At 35.8% G+C, this 17658-nt stretch overlaps 1 protein-coding gene across 5 annotated transcripts in view; it reads left to right on the forward strand.

Annotated features, from left to right (window-relative positions):
- NUP93 (nucleoporin 93) overlaps window positions 1–16940 on the forward strand; it is a 130901-nt gene extending 113961 nt beyond the window's left edge. For all 5 annotated transcript variants that reach the window (XM_069107771.1, XM_069107772.1, XM_069107775.1 and 2 more), the window contains 11 exons: window positions 390–483; window positions 1199–1390; window positions 2530–2656; window positions 2778–2850; window positions 3216–3260; window positions 4364–4480; window positions 5119–5237; window positions 11555–11672; window positions 12030–12113; window positions 13698–13826; window positions 16713–16940. In XM_069107771.1, the coding sequence (XP_068963872.1) occupies window positions 390–483; window positions 1199–1390; window positions 2530–2656; window positions 2778–2850; window positions 3216–3260; window positions 4364–4480; window positions 5119–5237; window positions 11555–11672; window positions 12030–12113; window positions 13698–13826; window positions 16713–16823 (1209 nt within the window). In that variant the 3' untranslated portion in view covers window positions 16824–16940. The remainder of the gene's footprint in view (window positions 1–389; window positions 484–1198; window positions 1391–2529; window positions 2657–2777; window positions 2851–3215; window positions 3261–4363; window positions 4481–5118; window positions 5238–11554; window positions 11673–12029; window positions 12114–13697; window positions 13827–16712) is intronic.
- The last annotated feature ends 718 nt before the right edge of the window (window positions 16941–17658 follow it).

Consider the following 17658-nt stretch of genomic DNA (forward strand, 5'->3'; position numbering starts at 1 on the left):
GTGTGTGTGTGTGTGTGTGTGTGTGTGTGTGTGTGTGTGTGTGTGTGTGTGTGCAAGCACATATGCATGCACCTAGAAAATTTTTTAAAACTAGAAGTCATTTAATTTGTTGTGTCTACTTTTACCTCTGAGACATTTAGCTTCTTGATGGGGGGTTGAAGGACGGGGAGGGCAGTGGGATAATCAGAAAGCTGTGGTGTGCATGGTCAGCAGAGACAGAAAATTTGTTTCCTGGTCCATTTTTTGTTGCATAATTCCTGACTGACCACAACCATCATAGCAATGGCCAGCTTTCCAGTGTAGGTACAATTGCATAACATCCATTCTATATGGTATGCCCTAGTTTGAGAAGAAGTTTATAAAAATATGTGTTTCTTTTGGGGATTTAGTTGAATCAAGTATGTTTTGAGGATGATGGCACCAGTTCTCCACAAGACAGGCTCACTTTATCACAGTTCCAGAAGCAGTTGTTAGAAGATTATGGTAAGAGCCTTCTACAAACCCACCTTCTTTCCTGGGCATTTTCCATATTTTCAGTAGCTCCACTTTTGAGACCTAAAAAAAATTTGCCTCCAAGTTCATTAGCCTTCCCGGTCACTTTCAGAGGCCTCAAGTATTTAACTCTGTAGGTACAGTATGAGTGATATCATTGTTCTATCAACTAGTAGCCACATAGTAAGAATCTTATATCCTGAGTGATTATTTCTTTGAGCTACATTGGTCATGGTGTTACTTATTGGACAATATTTAAAGTGCACTTAGGTGATCCTCTCTCCTACATCTCACTTAAAACTTGAGAAGTCTGCCCCAGATGAGTCTAAAGGTTACACTGAGGCCACTTTGAACCTTTCCCTTTTTGCTGAACAAGTCTTGTTAGGCAAGAAAAGACACATGATTCCTTTTGAAGGTATTTGGAAAACATGTCAGGAGGGAAAGTTTTTCCTCTGTGCTCCTTCATGGATGGTTTCTGTAACTCCAATGCCAGCCCTATTTCCTTGTCACTTCGTGAGGTACAAAAAACACTATTAATATCCCAGCTTATCGAGTCATTGTAGCTAGGCCATCTTGTTAAGTGAGATATTTTTCAGCAAACTGAATTAAAACACGTTGTCGTAGTTATTTGCAGTTACATGGGGTAAAATTCTTTGAATAAGCAACTTCTTTAAGAATGGCTCTCTCTGACTCCTTGTCTTTCCAGGGGAATCCCACTTTGCTGTCAACCAGCAGCCTTTTCTCTACTTCCAAGTGCTCTTCCTGACCGCACAGTTTGAAGCTGCAATCGCTTTTCTCTTCCGTGTGGAGCGCCTGCGCTGCCACGCCGTTCATGTAGCACTGGTCCTTTTTGAGCTAAAGCTTCTCTTGAAATCATCTGGCCAGAGTGCACAGCTCTGTAAGTACCATTGCATTGGGATGTGAAGGGAAGAGAAGCAGTTTCTGGATCATTGCCAACCCCAGGTGATGTCACTAAATAGAGCATCACTGTACTCACCCTCTCTTTTTTAAGGGAACGGGAAATAAAAGTCACTTTGAAGTGGCTGTATTCCCATTAGGTCCCCTGGATGATTTTAATTTAGGTGTTTCCTCTAGCATTCATATAACATTTTATTCTTACAAACTTTTTTACATAGTAATAGCACTAGACAGTAGTTGTTGTTCTACTTATACATGTATCACATTATGATGTAAATTGTTTATCTCTATATACCTTATCTTACCTTCTAGTCTACAAGCCCTTTGAGAGCAAGGGCCGTATCTGAGGTATCTTTGTGGGTCCCTGAGTGCCTATCATCTGTGGCACATGGCACATAGTAGACACTGTGTGTTTGAGTGGACACATTCTGTGCTAGTCAGTTAGGGCATAGTTAGGTCATGAACTTCTTCCTTTATGAGCCAGCTACTTTTTCACTGATTTCAGACTGCTAACCAAACCCTGGTTAAACATATCTTATCCATGCTGTCTGTGTCCAGAGTGTAGAGTGTGGAGATGAAGGACTCTAGGTAATTCATACAGCCTATTACCACTGTTGCAAAAGTAACTTAAATCTTGGGTTATCTTCATATATGAAGTATAGCACATCATAATTTTTACTACCAAAATAGTCTGTTATCCCCATTTTATACCAGAAGAAACTGGAATCCTGCATCCCTTTTTTAAAACTTCATGTCACTTTATTTTCTGAAAAGTCTTGTGATCAAGAAATATGTTGTTTTTCTTTCTGACTCTACAACTGAAAGAAAGAAAACACAGAATTAAGCAGACATGTAGAAAAGTTTGTCATTGACTTAGCTTCCAGTACTCAAGTTTGCCAAGGTACTGAGCAAGGATTTAAGATCGAGGAGCAAGTTCAGTAACAGGGTAAAAATCAGGCCCTAAAATGATGACTGACCGTGAAATTGAGTGCCTTTGTATTGGATTTTGTTTCATAAAATATTTGATCCATTGAGCTTTTAGTTTCCATTTATGTGACTCAATGGTTCTGTATGAGTATTCATTAAGGAATATAGTTTGACCTCTTTTATTTCTTATAGTAAGTCATGAGGCTGGCGACCCTCCTTGTGTCAGGCGTCTTAATTTTGTTCGCCTTTTAATGCTTTATACCCGGAAGTTTGAGTCAACAGACCCAAGAGAAGCATTACAGTACTTTTACTTTCTCAGGTAAGAAATTGAGCAGTTATTTTGAATGAATTTCATTCCATAGTTCTTTGTATAACTGCGAAAGGCCTCACATTCATTAAGCATGAATTTAAGAATATCGTTTATATTTGTTCTCTTACAGGGATGAAAAAGATAGTCAAGGGGAAAACATGTTTTTGCGCTGTGTTAGTGAACTTGTAATTGAAAGTCGAGAGGTATGAGCCTTTTTTTCCCATTATGCTCAAAAACATGTTAGCATATGTTATTTTATATTTCCATACAGGATATAATGCACACTAAATAATTATTTTGTATATATTTCATTTGAATCATAGAGCCTAAGAGTTGGGAAGGACCTTGTGGTCATCTAATCAAACCCTATATGAATTCCCTCCAGAATAACCTTGACAGTGGAATATTTACTGTTGCCTTCAAATAGTAATGACATAGAATTTAGTTATGGTATTTTGGACATTTGCCCCTACTTTCCTCTCATTTTTATCTATTTTTATCTTTCAGATAATGATACTACTATCAAGTGGATTGAATTGTTTACATTCTTTTTTGTTTGTTTTTCTAGTTTGATATGATTCTTGGGAAACTGGAGAATGATGGAAGTAGAAAGGTGAGTGAGTAAAAAAAATCCTGATTTCTAAAAAATTGTCAGAGAGATACATTTGAAGACATAGTTTAGTTTTTAAATCTACTCAGATGTATCTCACATGTCAAGCAGAAGCAAAGAAAAGGATTTAGCAAAAAGTAACAGACCTTGATATACCTACTTTTATATCAGATTCACCTTTATAATATTCTTTTGATTCACCTTTATAATATTCTTTTGAAGTGAGTAGGATACTTTTAATCTCTTCACACCTGCAATTTTTGTAGATGAGAAGACTTTGACAAGGAAATATGCTGAAAAAAGAAATTGGATATATCAGTACCTTGTCTTCCAAATGGAATAGTTTAGCTTTTTTTTTTAAATTTTCTTTTATAAAAAGATCGTAGAAGACCCAAAAATTCATCCTTGTCCAGAAAAAATTAGATCAATAAGCATTGTAGATTCCTAACTCATCTATTCAGATATCAAGACCTAGAGTAATGTTATACAGATAAACAAGCTGTTGTACTTATCCAGAGTAAATAAAGGAACAAAGCTTTTGGATGTAATCTTTACTAGAACGCTAACATTGACTTGGGATGAACCTGAATTTTATAGAAAAGAAAAATCTCTTCTAGCAGAGACTTAAGTAATACCTTTTCTGAGGCCTTTTCTATAATCATATTTGGTTGTTTATGTGGAGGCACTGACTTTTCAGCACCAAATTTCATTTGCCATTTGTTTTGTAAAAGCATATTCAAAATCCTTGAGAGATCATTCTCCTAAATGTTTTGATTTCCTTTGTTCCCCAGGGTCCTGACATCAGCAGGTATTTTTTACCTGCTATCTGGGTCATTTTGAAATACTAGAAACCACTAATGTTTTGCTACTGACTTGATCAGTTTTGTCTACTTAGGTTACAGCATTTTGCATAACCCTTTCATATTTTTAATGTGGCCTCCAGTATGTATTCCTGTAGAAATCTCTACTCTTCAGTGTAACCAAACTGTATTCATTGCCATGGGTAAAACATTTTTAGTTCAACTCTTTCATCATCCCAGATTTCTCTCTCTATTGAAAACAGTAGTGCTGTATGTGCTCTTCCCCTCCCTTATTTTTCTTGTCAGCCTGGAGTTATAGATAAGTTTACTAGTGACACAAAGCCCATCATCAACAAAGTTGCTTCAGTGGCAGAAAATAAAGGATTATTTGAAGAAGCTGCAAAACTTTATGACCTTGCAAAGGTAAAATGTGTTCTTTTCCTTTTCATTTAATACATCTGTTGCCCTTTTAGAATAAGATGCACAAACATTTTCACTAGGCTATCATCTTGATCTTTTAGGAATTGTATCATCACCAGAGTGTTAATGCAGCTGTTTTCTCATAGTGCTTAGGCAGTTAATGATCCTGGTCACAGTGAAATTCCCATTTTACAGAATTGTTTTTACCCATAAGACGTTTCCAGTTGACAAAGCAAGTTATTGAAAGTATGTCCTTCAAGCATCTAATAGTAGTACCATTTGGCAACAAGTTAAATATTTGTCATATTTAGACCATGAAGTTTCTCAGTGAGAAATATGGCAAACTCTTACATTCTCTGTAGCCTTAACATGGTGCTCAGTATATGTTATGTAATAACAAAAAGAGGCATGTAGGAATATGAGAGAAATATTGCCACATGAAAACATTTCAGTGACTCAGCAGTTAAGTGTAAATTTTAAGGATTAAATTATTTCTGTGTGATAATTCAAGAAGAGATGAAAAAGGGTGGGGGTAACAGCACACTGAGCCATTTGGCAGATTCTTATAAATCCAGTATGTGCATTTTTGGTTACATAGAATGCTTTTTTGGGGTCTCTTTTTAAAAATTTATATTTGACAGAATGCAGACAAGGTTCTAGAGCTGATGAACAAGTTGCTCAGTCCAGTCGTTCCCCAGATCAGTACTCCTCAGTCCAATAAAGAGAGGCTGAAGAACATGGCACTTTCCATCGCAGAACGGTAATAAAAATAACAAAAATAATGATGATGATGATAGCACCTTATGATATCACTTTATGTTATACAAAGCATTTTCCTCACAGAAGACCAATGAAAAATAATAATAATAATAGCTGACTTTTACATAGTATACAACTAGTGTTTGTGTAGGATTCAAACAGAGGTCTTCCTGACTCCAGATGCAATTTTCTCTCCACTTTCCCCTGCTGTCTTTCTGATAGGCAGTATGACCATTATTATCTTTATTTCACAAGTGAGGAAAATGTAGACTTTCAGAGATGAAATGACTTGTCGAGATAACATGGCAACTGATAACTGACCTTGGACTTGAAGCTGACTTCTGATCTGTTGCTTTACTATAACTCTAGATTTTCTATGTACTAAATAGACAGCTAGAAGAGTTCTGCTCTTGTAGCCCAAGTCTTCAAAATGTTCTTGACCTTGCATAGAGTGGTTTGGCACAGCAGAAATGTAATTAGCACTAATCTGGGCAAAATCCTTGCTGTTCCACAAAGGGCACCAAGTTTGTGCAAGTTGACGAATTTGACACAACTAAGAACGAGATCTGCAAAAACTTTTGATACTCTTTTAAAGACAGGTTTTTTTCCCTCAATTGACACCTATCATAGAATCACAGAATTTTAGACTTGGAAAAGGGGTTTTGGCAGTCTTCTAGTCCAGTCCTTATCTGAAAGGAATCTTTACATAATATGCCTGACCATTGGCTATCCAACTGCTACTTGAAGACCTCTAATGTAACCTTTCAAGGAAGCCAATTCCATTTTTGAACATCTCTAATTAAGAAATTTTTCCTAACAGCAAACCTAAATTTGCCTCTCTGCAACTTCTTCCTATTACTTCTGGTTCTGATATCCAACAGAACTTCTCCATGATAGACTTTTAGGTGGTTAAAAACAGTTATGATGTCTCTTCTGAGTATTCTCTTCTCTGTTAGGCTAAAGATCCTCACTTTTCTCAGTTGCTCCTTAGATAGCATGGACTCAAAGACCTTTGACCGTCTTGGTCTGTGTCCTCCTTAAACTCTGGCCACTAAAACTTAACTCAATATGTGGTCTGACTAGGAGAGAAGACTAAATTACTATTACCTCCTTATTCCTGGAAGCTATGCCTGACTTAATGCTATATAAGACTTCTTCAGGTTTTTTGGCTACTGCATTATACTGCTGACTTATATTGAGCTTTATAGTCTAGTAAAATCCCCAGATCTTTTTTTTCCCAGAAAAACTGCTGACTAAATGTGCTTTTACCATCTTATACTTATGAAGTTAATTTTTTTAAACCAAGTGTAAGACTTTGTTTATTTTCCTGTTGAATTTCATCTCATTAAATTCAGCCCAATGTTGTAGTCTGTCAAGATCTTTTTGAATCCTGACTTTGCCATTGTGTCCCAGCATTTGTGCCATGTGCAAATTTGATTGAGCATGCCATCTATGCTTTTTTCCAAATTATTTATAAAAACATTAAACAGTATAGGGCCAACCACAGATCCCTGGGGCACTCCATTAGAGACCTCTTGCCAAGCTGACATTGAGCTATTTGGGTCCAGTCATTCTAAGCTATTACTATCTTCTGGTCCACATCGTTTTGTCTTCTATTAAATGATAGTATGGCATAATTTCTCAGATTTTTCACTAAAATCTGGGCAAACTACATCAGTAGTATTCCTCTTATCTACTAGTTTAGGAAGCCTGTCAAAAAAGGAAATAAGATTATAAGGTTAGCCATGCTGGCTTTTTGTGATCACTACTTTTTTTTTTTCTGGAGGCTCATTAACCATCTCTTTTATCTGTTTTAGAATTTTACCAGGAATTGAAGTCAAAATTTATAGGTCTATAATTTTTAGAACTTTTTTTCTCTTTTGAAAAAGAATCAAAACATTTGCTCTCCTTTAGTCCTTCATAATCTCTACTTTTTCTCCTACCTTTCAGATACTTCTGACAGTGACTCAACAATCACTTCTGCTTGTTTTTTCAGCACCTAAGGTTCTAACTAGCTCATCTGGCTAGGTAACTTGAATTCATCAAAGGCAACTAGGTGCTTTATTTCTTCTTTATCTCGAGGATCAACTCAGTATTAGCCATTTCTGTTCTGTCATTTCTATGCCAAAGTCATTCTTCTTGGTAGAAAAAACAGGAGCAAAATAAGGATTAAAGAGTTCTGCCTTCCCTCTGTTGTCAGTTATCATCACTACATACACCCCAGAATAGAAGCCTATCTCATCTTTGATCCTCTGCTTTCCCTCAATGTAGATTTTTTTTTCACATCCTTGTTATTGTTCTTTACCACCTTCTCCAGCTTGTGCTCACTCTGAGCTTTAGTACTCCCAACTCTGTTTTTAAAGGATTGTACCGTGATCTTATATACAGCTTCTCTTACATACCCTTTATAATTTAAAAAATTTAAATTAAAAAATTCCATTTTAAAAATTGAAATTGGTTGTTTAATTTCCTATATATCAACATTAATCTTTTCAGACATCTCCAATTTTTCTTCCTCATTGAATAGTTTTCCTTTTTGTGTCTTCAGAGTTCTATTGTTAAGAATATTCTATCCCTCCTGGGCTGACTTTCTTTTTAAACTATTTTTTATTTAGTTTTTCAGTTCCAAATTCTCTCTTTCTCTGTTGCTCCTCCCTCACCTATTGAGAAGTTATTGATAAACAACCCATTGCAAATATATATAGTCATGCAAAATATATTCCTATGTTAGCTATGTCCTAAAGAAAATATGCTTCAGTCTGCACTCTTGAGCCCATTAACTCTCTACCTGGAGATAGATAGCATATTTCATAATTAGCTTTTTAGAATCGTCATTGTGTTAAGGGTTCCTAAGTCTTTCAAAGTTGATAATATTGTTATTATTATATAAATTATTCTCCTGATTCTGCTCACTTTACTTTGCATCAGTTCATATGAATCTTTTCAGGTTTTCCTAAAACCATTCTCTTTATCATTTCTTACATTACATTCATATGCCATAACTTGTTCAGCCATTTCCCAGTTGATGAGTCTTCCATCAGATTCTAATTCTTTGCCACAACAAAAAGAGCTGCTATACATATTTTTGTATATATGGATTCTTTTTCTTTTTTTTTTTTGGTCCTCTTCGGGATATACACTTAATAGTAGTATCACTGGGTCAAAGAATATGCACAATTTAATATCCTTGTGGGCATAGTTGTAAATTAGTTTCCAAAGTGGTTGGACCAGTTCACAACTCCACTAACACTTATCATTTTCGTTTTCTGTCATATTAGTCAATCTGATAGGTGTGGTGAGGGTGGTACCTCAGAGTTGTTTTAAATTGCATTTCTCTAATCAGTAGTGATTTAGAGGAGGGCTTCTTAAACTTTTTTCACTCACAACCCCTTCAGCACTTCCTGGGGTCATGTAGAGTTGGACACAACTGAACAACAACAAACAAGTTGTGGTATTTGAACATAGTGGAATGTTATTGTGTTATAAGAAATAATGAATAAAATAAAAACAGGAAAAATATATCAACTGATGCAAAGTAAACAGAACCAGGAAAGGAACATTCACAATGATGAAAATAAATAGAAAGAACAAACAAAACAATTGAAGCTAAATACTGTGAAATTATAATAATCAATTTACCTCAAAGAAGATATATGAGAAAATAGAAGCCAAAAATAATTTTTTTAATCAAGCCTCCACTGTCCATTATCATTGTCCCTTTCTTCCCACATGATAACTGTCTTCTCTGTGATCCTTTTTCCTTTCAACAATATAACCAAACTTCCTAGCATCTCTTGCCAGTTTCATCTCATTCTGAGTTTTATCATTCCTGACACTATTACTATACCTCTTTGTATTAAGTTTCTTGCACCTTTTCTTGGCTCTTTCTTCCACTGGAATTTTGCTGTATTAATTATTGACTCATCCCACCTTGAAAAAGATCTAGTGACTAGGACTTGGAAATATATCCGTTATAGTAAGGTTTTCTTTGTTATAAAAATTCTTGAGCTCAGATTCAACCTGTAATGAATAATTGACAAAAGCACCTTTAATTTGCCAGACTTTGAAACTACTTAAGAAACAGTGTTATCATAGAAGTGTATCTCTCATTTGACTGGGCATTTCATCTTTTTAATTCCAAGCATGAAAACTACACACGTTTTAACCCAGTAAATTTGTCATCTTTATAGACTATCGGGAATAAGCATTGGGCCTTGCACTGATGTGCATGTCTAGCAGAGGGTTTTTTTTTGTAGTGCTTGTATGGGTAATTTGGTTTTTCAGGATTTCTAAATATGTCATTGGTATCATTCCATCATACTTAATGCAGAAAACTCCAAGACCTGGAGCCTCTCCTTGACTTTGGTAGCATCAAGAGTTGTGTGTATATGTGTGTATGCATGCATGTGTGTGTCTATCTGCCTGTCCTATCTTAGAAAATAATTTGGGAAAAGGAGAGTGTTGTAATTAAATTGAGTTGAATTGGCTTGGAAAAACTAAATCAGGATATGGAGTAGATAGAACCAGTTGCTTTGACATTGAATGATTCATTCTTGGTGCTTCTTTTAGTTTTGGCTCTTGAAGTTGTCTGTTATGTTGTCCTTCCAACTGGCTAGGACACAACCAAATCTAATGTTTTACTTTATGCTATCCCTATGGCTTCTGCCATATTGTGGGTGTATTATTAAGAAATGCCCAACCTCATGCTCTTGTTGCATTGAGCTACAGTTAAATTCTGCTGTGTGTGTGTGTGTGTGTGTTTGTGACATATCTTAATAGCAATCCACTCCTTTGCCCTCCAAAGTGGACTCAACTAAATTGGCCCTGAGAGCTCTGCAACCTCTTCTACTTGGCTCAGCATTTGGTCTGGGACATGGTTATAGTCCCAAAACAAAACCTGCTTGTTTGAGGGTGATCCACACTTATTGGGTCCAAACTGTATTCTTACCACCCCCCACCCCCAAAAGTGTTCCTAAATTATAACTACTGGATCTCCAGTGAACTCAGACATATAGCAGTATATAAAAATTTGTTCCTGTATTGGAAAGGTCTAGTGTCCCTAAGTGACAACAGATTGTCATGGGTTTCCTTTAAGAGGCAAAAGTATTATATTTAAGAAGTATTTTGATATTTAATTGTCCTTGTCTGAATTTTATTTTCAGGCATTATGCTTATTATGGTTTCCATATTAAGGAACATAAAAATTATTGCACAGGGTCAATCTCATAAAATATCCCATTTCCCCTCATCCGTTAGTGTAATGATGCAAAGAAATTGGACTAGATGAACTCTAAGGCCCCTGCCACCTCTAAAATTCTGTATTTTATCATCTATAAACATATCTAAATCTTTTTTAAACTTGATTTTATTTTCAATCAATACCAGGCCTTGGAATACAGTTCTGTTAGTATATTCTGTGCTAGGTAAAACAGGAATATTTTTATATGCCCTAAATTTAATTCTCAGAAGTCTCTATCTCATTTTGGAAACATGGAATGTCCTTCTGATGTTCCAGAATTGGGTATTTACCCTATGTATCTTCTTTATAGACTTTAGTCTATAAAGACTTTACTCCTTTGTCTTTTGAGATTGAAGACTTTTTAATGTGTTTAGTCTTTCATTGTACATGAACTATCCTGTGGCAGTAGTCACCTTATCAACTTAGTCTTTAGTTTCTCTGTTTGGAGCTTTTCCAATATTTGCTCCAATGTATGGTGTCCAGTGTTTCCGGTGCAGGTACACCATGGTTTTTATACGTAGGTAGAAGACCAGTTTTCTATTTCATTTCTCTTTTTAACATTTTCTCACTATGGTTTAACTTTGAGAGTAAATGTAAAGCTCCAGAAGGGCAGGGGCTAATTTTTCTAACTTGGGTATTCCCCACAGCACCTGTTCAAGTACCCCATAAATTGGATTATTAATAAATACATGCTGACTGACTGAATTAAGGGAAAATATTTCATTTTTATTTTTATTTAAGACCTAATGGGAAATACATTTATGCAACTTTGCGAGGTAGTAAAATTGCTCCTTAGCCATGTTTGTTTTAGAATAAAAGAAATGAAAATCTATCAAAGAGCTTCCACTGACTTTTTGGACCATTTAACAAACTGAGCATGTTTTTTTCCTTAAGAATTTGTCACCAGAACAATGGCTGTTGTTTGAAGAGCCATGAAAAAAATGTGTTGGGTTCAAACCAAATGTATCATCAAACTCCCACCACCCAGACTAGTTGTTTCTTTGCTATTTTAATTTTGTTAGACAGTTTTTTATTGCTTATTTACCACTAAAATTATACACATTTTTCTTGTCTTTCAGGTACAGAGCTCAGGGAATAAGTGCAAACAAATTCGTTGACTCCACCTTCTACCTTCTCTTAGACTTGATTACATTTTTTGACGAGTATCATAGTGGTCACATTGACAGGGCCTTTGATGTAAGTTTGAGGAGCTTTGTTTGAAGTAGAGATTAGTAAATGCCCTTGAAAATTCAAAATAGTTCACCATTTAAAAACAAAGGGAATGTTACCAAATCACTTTTTTGGGGGGGACATCAAAAGAGACAAATATGGGATCCAGGAATTTTTTTAAGCATTTCATTTTTTTTTTCAGTCTCATAATTTAAATATATTAAATAATTTAAAATCTCCAAATCAGATTTTCATTTTGTTTCAGTAAGATAAAGTAAGAAAAAAAGGAAGGCTCTTTATGCACATTTTACAATTATTTCCATAGTTTTAATATGGAAACAATTAAATCATTAAAATGTTTCATCCATATTGTGTTTTTCATAGATAATTGATCGCCTGAAGCTTGTGCCCCTGAATCAAGAAAGTGTGGAAGAAAGAGTGGCTGCCTTCAGAAACTTCAGTGATGAAGTGAGCACTTCCCTCTCTTTCATCTGATATTTCTCCCAATTGAAAATTTTCTTTGATGAAATTAGCAGTACCATGTATAGTACATATTATCCTAGAGTAAATGAGATCTGTGTTGATCTAATTGGGTTTGATTTAAGTACTCTAGTGGCAGTTAGATGGCATAGAAAAGGGAGTTCAGGACTTGGAGTCAGGAAGACCAGAGTTGAAATCCTGTCTCAGACACTTACTAGCTGTGTAACCCTGAGCAAGTCACTTAATGGTTTCCCAGCTTCAGTTTCCTCATCTGTAAAACAGGGATGATAATATCATCTGCTTCCCTGGGTTCTTGAGAGGATCAAATGTGATGATATATATAAAGCACTTTGCAAGCCTTATTAAGGCAAGCTATTTTTCTTATAATCAAATGTTACCATATTTCTGGCCACCTGAAGATATTCCAATCAAGGAGGAGGGACAGAAATGGAGTGTGCAATTTGTTGTCACTTCTCCCATAGACCTAGAATACCTCTGTAGCCCAGAAATACTGTTTTAGAAATGCAGAGTAAATATTGACTTTATTTGCTGGCAGGAACACTACTAATACTGTGTAGAGTATCAGCACCTTTGTTTGCTTTGCTTATTAGGGCTAGAGTATGAAAAATTGGCTGTGTGCTGTTTTAAATACACAAGTTATTCTGTGTTCCTTCAAAAGAATATTTTATGCAAAATTAAGTACACATAAGAAACAGTTCTCCTTGTGTTGTGGGTTTTTCCTCGTCCTAGCTTGCTTGCTTTTTTAAAAAATAAATACATAAAAGATCAGTTCTCTTTTTATAGAAGGGACCAGGGCCAGCCTATGATATTACTAGAGTAGGCAGTCACTTACCTTGGTATGAGTGTCTCCAACCATGTCTCCTAGAAATTCCCCATTAATGGCTAAGATGTAGATAATTTAAAGATAGATCATCTTGTCTAACTCCCTTATTTTATAGATAAGGAAACAAAGACTGGGAGAAGTTAAATGATTTGCTCAAGGTCACACATTTAATCAGTCAATGAACCAGGTATTGATTAAGCATTTATTGCATGCCAGCCTTGGAGGATACAAAGAAAAGCAAAAACCAATCTTTGCTTTCAGAGAGAGAGCTTACACTCTAATGGGGGGAGACCAGATGCAAATAAACAGATACATGCAATTGAAGGAAAGTATCCTGAGAAGGAAAGATTCAAGTGTATGAGAAGACTGGGAAAGTGCAAATACTCCTGAAATGGGGTAACAGCTATCAGTGCATTAGTGAAGGTTATATTGTTTTCTTGTCAGAACAAACCTATTTTCACACCTGGAGGTAAAGGGGCAAAAATGGCAGCCAGAGCAAAGACAGAATTTACCTACTTAATACTTCTGCCTGATACCTGTTAAGTGTAGAAGATTGTCATGGGAGGAAGCTTAGTTTGTTATCCTATTACTAAGGTGTTATAACCTTCTGATGAAGGATGTCTACAGACGATGCATCTTGAGCACACTGCTTAGTTGAGGACATTCCCAGAATGAATGCCATGTGCTATTTTCCTTCCTCAGTTTGTTTCTCTGTTCTTTTTATGCAGGTCAGACATAACTTGTCAGAAGTGCTTCTTGCCACCATGAACATCTTGTTTACCCAGTTCAAGAGACTAAAAGGCACAAGTCCATCTTCAGCATCCAGACCCCAGCGAGTTATAGAAGACAGAGATTCTGTAAGATCCCATTTTCCTCCAGAAATGATTCTGAGAAAATCATTTCTAGTTCTCCACACTCCCAAGTTTCCTGTAATTTCTAAGCATTAGCAATTGACATGAAAAGGATACCAGTTAACCTAGTCTGCAGGATGAATCTTTGCATTGATGTTAACTATTGTATGCCCGCTGAGAATCAACTAGTTGTTTGTTTTTTTAAAGCAAAGCAAGGATCTTTCTTCTTAAGTTAAGAAAAAAGATGCCCTAATTTAAAAACAAGAAATTTAGACCTAGTATCTCAAGCACTTTCATTTCGATGAAATGCAGTTTCATTAAGGAGAATTTTCCCTCTCAGTGCAGTTGCAGGCCCCATAGTAAACAATTCTTCAGAGTTGCAGTAACTAAAAATATCTATCACCTTATGACTAGCCTCTGGTGATGAACTCTTTACAATTACCTAGGATTGTCTACAGATATCCTTTATCGTCTCTTGTCGGGCCTTTCCCAATTTAAACTTGAATTCCACTAGCATTGAAGCACCTACCCTTCAATACGTCCACATGATAACAAGGCTTCAGAATAGGACTTTGGCAGAGATATTGTCCCTAACCATAAAGCTAATTTGTATTTGGAGTTTGCAGATTTCCAGGTCACCTAAGCAGAGTCTGTTGCTGATTTGTAGAGTTCTAGTTCATAGAAAGAAAACTACATCTGAAAACAATGGTAAAACAGTCTTAGCCCTAGTAACAACATTTCAAGCTGTTGTGGCTTATGTTCTTATGTGGACAGTTGAATCAAGCCTGTTTGTTTAGTAAGAATAAAATATTTAACAGAGTAAAACTTTAGGAAAGCATGGTAAGGTATTAGATTATTTTATCCATTTTTTTCAGTTTACTTTTGTACAAAAGTTGCCTCATGCTGTACAATATTCAAACCTGACTGGCACTAGAAAAGACAGTAGTAGACTTAGCTTCAATTGAAAATCCTAACATTTTGTGTTCTAAAATGTTTGCTGTTCAATATTTCTATATAATATCAGATTTTCAGTTACAAAACATGTAATTAATGGGTGATAGGAAATTTTTCATCTCTAAAATCACTGACGACATTACCCCCAAACCCCTCCATTTAAGTTTCAAGTCCAGGGTCATAATGGATAAGTCTTCTGAAGCCATCTTCAGCCCTTTTACCTTAAGGCAAGGTCAAAGGCAACAGGAACTAAAAGTGTGGGCATGTCCTGTTTGTTTTATATCATATCCCAGCATTTGTTACCTACCTTGCCTGCATCTTTAAACAAATCTAATTTTATGCTGATTTGAACTTAACACCATTCCTGACCAACTTGATATTAAGAAATTATCCTGAAGACCCTTGTCTTAGATGGAAGAGGTTGAGAGTGGAAATACTTATAGGGAGGAGGGAATGTATATTAGTTAGCTACTAGATGTGCCCAAGCCATTTTTTTCACATCTGAAGTACATCATTTGAAACCAGTAAAATTGGCTAAATCCCTAGGACACCTTTAAAAAAAAACCAAAAACCTCAACTTGTCCTCTTTACCACCACAAAAGATAATTTTGAGGATGGCACTACCTATACACAAAGTGGCCATCCGAATTTAAAGTGAAAGTACCATCTAATAAGGTAATCCATTTGCCAGATGCCAAATACATTTTGTATTGTATTGAAACAACTGGGGATACATTTTACTCCAACTTCAACTCTAGCCTAATTATATCTTAAAAAATAGAGTCCAAAAGTTTAATAAGCCTTTTAAGAGCAAATAACGAACTCTCTTTTGGCATCTTAAATTTCCTTGTCAGGGCAGCTCTGTAGTTACTTTCTCACCTCTCCATTCTTTCCACTACCCTCTACTTCAGTTTCTAGCAGAAGTATTTCTTCTTCCTCAATGTTCATCAGTTAATTGTAGTGAATATCCTATATCTGTAGACTTTTCATTTTCTTTCACTGTTTTGTTACCATTCCAGAGTGGTTATTTTTAGTGTCTTCCTTTCCATTCCAATTAATGTTTTTCTTTTCTCTTTCCATAGGGCTCTGGGTTAGGCATCAGACATTCATTCATATGGGACATTTGTAATTCCACAACCCTAAACTTAACACATTTGTTATTCTGTACAGAAGTTACCATCCTAAGTTTCTTTGTTCCATATTCTGTACTTTACCTTCTATAGAGAGTGAGCATTGCCATGTTTTTAATTGCTAATGAATGCACTGTCATTTAAACTCATAGAACTGTCTCATCTTCCCTGTAATTTTCTCCTGAGAATATCATATAAACATCTGCTTTATTCTGAAAAGGGAAGCAGCAGCCTCTTACTCCGAGTACCCTAAGGGCGTTAAACGGGGCCCTTTTAAAGGGGGGATAGGAGGAACCAGATAGAGAAAAGAGAATGCAGAGGAATAGAAAGAGTTCAGACTAGTTTTTCTGGGATGGGATGGTAAAAAGCCATGAGAAATCACCTCATTTGTTACAGATAGCTTACATCCACTTTGGAAACTCAGTTCAAATGAAAATCCCACAGGAAAGAAATGAATTAAATTATAGTAGATTTAACCAGAAGAGAGTTGTTTTGTGGTGTCAAAGCAATGGTGTATTTTAAGGAATATAGCTTGTTACTTTGTGAGTAGTTTGGGGCCTCCATCTTTGACAATTTAGCTAATCCTAACTGCTAAATAATAAATACCTTCTTCCAGCTAGGGGAGCTAATTCATCAACCCAGTTAAACTTTACTTATTGGACACCAGAATTGATAGCCATAAGCTAAAAACATAAGAAATACTATCTATGCTTAGCCAGCTCAGAACATGGTGGTAGCTCTCTACAGCACATTGATACCATCTGTGAAAACTAACTCCGAGGGTTTTTTTCCCCCCTCTTTCTCATAGCAACTCCGAAGTCAAGCACGAGCATTGATTACGTTTGCTGGGATGATCCCCTATAGGACATCAGGAGACACAAATGCAAGACTGGTGCAAATGGAGGTCCTTATGAATTAAGAGAGTATTCACATGCTGTTACTAGTACATCAAAGGGATGGGCCCCATTTATTTTATTTTATTTTATTTTTTCTATTATGTATTTTTGTCAACACAAATAAATTTCTTTGATTTGTATTTCCTTTTAAACATACTTTTATTTTCATTGTTTTGTCTTTTTAAATTTTTTTAAGTTATTATTTGTGTCTTGTAGAAGACTCATTAGTAGTCCTAGGCCATTGAGAAGAAAAGAAAATAGATTTTATTTGGGGAAATTAAAAGTATGAAAATTTACTCAAAATAAGCAAACGGTGTTTGGGAAAGCACTGTTACTAATATTCAGTGTTCAGAGACTAGGACACATGACACTCATCATCACTACTGCTAACAGCTTACATTTATATAGTAAGTACTTCGAAGACTCCAAAACTACTTTACTGTCATTATCTCATCTCTAAATCACTACAGCTCAATGAGGTAGGGAGGGGAGTGTGATCATTGCATTTTATAGATAAGGAAACTGAGTTCAAGAGAAATTAAATTGCTGAGTTAAGATCCTCTGTTTGCTCAGAAGTAGCTATAGAAAGTGAAAAGGAGAAAATAAGTCCTTGGAGTTGGAGTTGTCAAGTTGATTGTAATGGGATGAGGAAGAACCTTTTGACCCTTGGTGGAAAGACTCAGGACTTAGAGATGAAGTGGAGTTTTGTTAACAAATGAGACATTTTGGATAAGCTACTTAATGTTTGTACTTCTGTATACACAGCCTGGAGATTCAAGAGCTACTGAAGACATGTTGTGAGATCCTCTGAGAATGAGGTTTTGTTGAGTTATAGTTCATTTGCCTTTAAGACTCCTC

The sequence above is a fragment of the Petaurus breviceps genome, unplaced genomic scaffold (genome assembly GCF_028583685.1).
Source record: "Petaurus breviceps papuanus isolate PSGF00001 unplaced genomic scaffold, PetGlider_PUasm1.0 90281, whole genome shotgun sequence".
Classification (NCBI taxonomy): Eukaryota; Metazoa; Chordata; class Mammalia; order Diprotodontia; family Petauridae; genus Petaurus; species Petaurus breviceps.